Here is a 3,664-nt window from a genome sequence, read left to right as displayed (position 1 = left end):
CTCTCACTGATATAAAAGTTGTAAAATTCAAGCTGGTGGGTTTGTGGCGCTTGTGCTTCACTTTTGCTGCGCCTCTAGACAGACGCCCATCCTCTCATCCTCTCTCCGTCCTGCCAGCACAGGCTCCGCCCATATTCACAATCCCCATCGGCGATTGGTCCGAGTATCAGGTAAGCAGCACAGGTCGCAGATCTGTTAGTGGCGCTGGTTAGAGGAGCGTAGACCTACAGCTTGTGGAGTCATTCTACCGTTTGGTGATACAAAACTATAACGTTCATCAATTCTTAATTTTTTCATTTGGGGATTATTAAACTTACATTAACTTGAGATGTAATTTGTTCACTATGCTATTATGTGACATTTGGAATCAAGAAAGCAAAACTGATAATTCCCTGATTAATAAAGCGCTTGTCTTTCATATGTTTTTAAACGTTCAACTTTAAACTTGGCTGAGTGTGATTATTATTTCAATAGGTCTTGTTGTGTTCTCCTGTATCAGTTCCTTTACTTTCTGCAATTATGAAGCATTTGCTCTCATATTCTTTGTGTAATGTGAGATTATCATCAAACAAATTGGAAATAGGTAATTTCGGATTTCACAGTATCTATTTATCATTTTCAAAAATTGCAGCGTTATTACTGAGCTGCAGCGATGACCATGTTACATTTAATATCAATCACAAAGTGACACCTGCTGGACGATTTGCATAATGAAGCCATGTGAAAATATGGATGTTAAAACATAAAATATAAATGTTATGCTTGAAAATAAAAATATAGGTAGGTATTTAAACATCAGTGAATAAGATTAGGAGTCCTTACATTTGACCTAGTTTTTCAGTAATTTTGTTGTTCCCTTTATGTTTCCTAGTTTTCCTAAATATAGAATTTTTTATTTCCAGCATTACTGTGATTTTTAATTTTGTACCTTGAAAACCAACTTGACATCTCTTCTGATCAGTCTTTCTCTCTGGTCTAACTCGTTTGTTATTGTGTTTGTAACACATGGCGCATTCAATTTTGCATATTTTTTTGCAGCTCCTAATCTGCTGTGTTGTAAATCCATTACACCTAATCACATCACACGATACTGTATCACAGAGACAGCTCTTCACTCCCTCCTGTCAGTCCTTTCTAATCTTATTGTTCTCACCCCTGTGAGCTGTCCGTCTGTAGACACACACAAGGCGTGTGTAGACTGGCGAGAGACAAAAAATTACAGTACAACACGAGGACAACTCTGCAGCTGACCGACTGTGGTTGCCACCTAAAAATACAAAGGTACGCATTTGGTAGAGTTGGTGTCCAGATTTAACAAGTGGGCACTGGAGTTACAGTTATTAATTCTCCTCATATGCAGTCCTATGTATCACACTGTTTTTTATGTATGCATAGTATGTGTATGTATTTGTATGAATGTTTGATGCATGAGGGGAAGGAATAAACTGCTGATAACATTAAGTTGATTAGAACCTGTTGGCACTGGCAGCTCAAGAGTCTGTTAGTTGGGACAGCTGTGGTTCCTTTTTATGCATAGGAAACTAGCCATTATGATAACAAACTTTTTTAGAAATATTAATTAATATGAATTAATAAAATTAATATTATTAGTGGTTGTACTGGTATTTATACAGACATAATAGAACGTCCTGGACATCTGTATGTAGATGTCATAGCCACATAATCCGATAAGTACTTTTGAGTCTGGCTCACGTGTAATTGATTGATGAGTGATTATGAGAACATATTTCATGTTGTAAGCAAATATGTTGCTATTGCTTTGGTGTCTCAAACTTTTAAGTGTGGCAGAAGAAAAGAAAAATTATTAGTCTTTCTTGGCTTTGTATTCACTATAAGAACATCGGTGATAATACTGACATTCAGGGATCATTTTATTATCAATGTGTACATAGTTTAGATAGTGTAGCTCCAAATGGAGTTTAACCAGAAACTATAAGTATAATTTAACCAATATTACTAGTGCTGGTAAAGTATCTTTGCACATGTTCAGTTTGTGTGTTGTGCTCCTTACAGGACAGCAGTAGGATGTCTGGTCCTGCCCAGGAAGAAGAGGAGCTACCTGCCAATCACACAGGTCTGAGAAATAAGGTGGAAAAATGAAACAATGTTCAAAATAAAGGTAGCATTTAGGTAGCGTCTATATCATTTGTGCATATAACCAGGTCCAAAAGGTGTAATCAATGACTGGAGAAAGTTTAAGCTGGACAGCGCAGATCAGACCGTGCCACAAAACAAGAGAGAGCTGCTCCGACAAATGTCCAGTCCTCGAGACGAGGACAAGGACAAACTCAGCAGAAAGGTGACTCACAGACCTCACGGTTCACAGACCTGTAAACCGCTTTCCCTAGAACACAGCATTCTCACTTTTTAGATGAGCAGTCAGGAGTATGAACTGATCCAGAACGAGGACGAGCAATGTCTGAGACGCTACAGGAAGCAGTGCATGCAGGACATGCACCAGCGCTTGAGCTTCGGTCCAAAGTTTGAAGAAGTCCACAAGCTGGAGAGTGGAGAATCCTTCCTGGAGGTCATACAGAAGGAACATCGGCTGACCCTGGTTGTGGTCCACATATACCAAGACGGTGTGAAAGGTTAGAAGCTTTCCTTTTATTACAGCATCATCTCCTGGTGCTATACCTGGTGTGGTTCACCAACAGTCACCCGCTTGTCTTGCACCAGGCTGCGAGCAGCTGAACTCATGCCTGGACTGTCTGGCTCTGGAGTACTCAACCGTGAAGTTTTGTCGTATCGATGCTGTGGCCACAGGTGCTGCTGAACGCTTCTCCTCTGAGGTCAGTGGGAAAGAATAAAGGCCACAGAGCAAGATGAGTTCTAGCTGTATAACACAGCAAGTGTCCAAGAGCAACAAGTGTTGCAGAAACACTCTGAGGTTTGAGTTGCAAGAGAACAAAAAATATTAATAGTATTGAAATACCCTGTTACAAATCCAAGGTTTCCTTACAAACTAGAAAGTAAAACTAAAATTATTAGCAAACGAAAAAAATTATCCATGGAAAATATATAATTCCAATTTACAATCTCATGCGCTTAGTGATTAGTGGCATTATTACTGGTTGTGTCACCTCCACTACTATTCATCCTCATCGACCATTTGAATTCCTCCTCATGTCTTTTCAGGTTCTTCCTGCCCTGTTAGTCTACAAGGCTGGGGAGCTGCTTGGTAACTTCCTGTCTGTTACCAAACACTTTGGTGACGAGTTCTTCGCGACGGATGTGGAGTCATTTCTCAATGAATACGCCCTCTTGCCCAAGAAGGAGTTGACAGCGTGTGCTGATGACGGGGAGGGGGAACGCGATGTGGAATAATAAAATGGAAGGGGAAAGATGAGAGAGGTGAAAACGAGCAGGATGGGTAAAATGGGAAAGTTTTTTAATGGAATACACTGATAAATAGGGGATTTAACAGTTAAGGGTAAAAGAATCAGGTGGTGAAGTGGAGAATGATAGTGGGATAGTTGGACGCAGACGAATACACAAGCATACAGGTCACAGACGTTGCATGTACAAATAGATACAATCAGTAGTGAACAGACTGTATCTAGAAGCAGTTAGAATGACACTGTTCAATTAAAAAATGTCTCTATCAAAAGGCTCTGTGTTTTTCTGTTTGGATATCCATCTG

The 3,664-nt window shown here is 39.8% G+C and overlaps 1 protein-coding gene and 1 long non-coding RNA gene across 2 annotated transcripts; one reads left to right on the top strand and one right to left on the bottom strand.

Annotated features, from left to right (window-relative positions):
* Positions 1 to 1,131: 1,131 nt before the first annotated feature.
* LOC114844371 (phosducin-like) lies at positions 1,132 to 3,640 on the top strand. The gene is made up of 6 exons (XM_029131699.3): positions 1,132 to 1,281; positions 2,035 to 2,095; positions 2,184 to 2,320; positions 2,393 to 2,612; positions 2,701 to 2,813; positions 3,160 to 3,640. Exons 2-6 carry the CDS (start codon positions 2,047 to 2,049, stop codon positions 3,346 to 3,348), a joined length of 708 nt encoding a protein of 235 aa, XP_028987532.1. The 5' UTR covers positions 1,132 to 1,281; positions 2,035 to 2,046; the 3' UTR covers positions 3,349 to 3,640.
* On the bottom strand, positions 1,606 to 3,210 carry LOC121201771 (uncharacterized). Its single transcript, XR_005896880.2, has 4 exons — positions 3,105 to 3,210; positions 2,659 to 2,808; positions 2,386 to 2,575; positions 1,606 to 2,097 (listed from the first exon to the last, which is right to left on the bottom strand). It is a non-coding gene; the product is annotated as an uncharacterized LOC121201771 (long non-coding RNA).
* Positions 3,641 to 3,664: the final 24 nt, after the last annotated feature.

This window comes from Betta splendens, chromosome 17 (genome assembly GCF_900634795.4).
Source record: "Betta splendens chromosome 17, fBetSpl5.4, whole genome shotgun sequence".
Classification (NCBI taxonomy): domain Eukaryota; kingdom Metazoa; phylum Chordata; class Actinopteri; order Anabantiformes; family Osphronemidae; genus Betta; species Betta splendens.
Note: the sequence above shows the minus strand (reverse complement) of the source record. Positions and strands in the feature narration are given on the sequence as shown.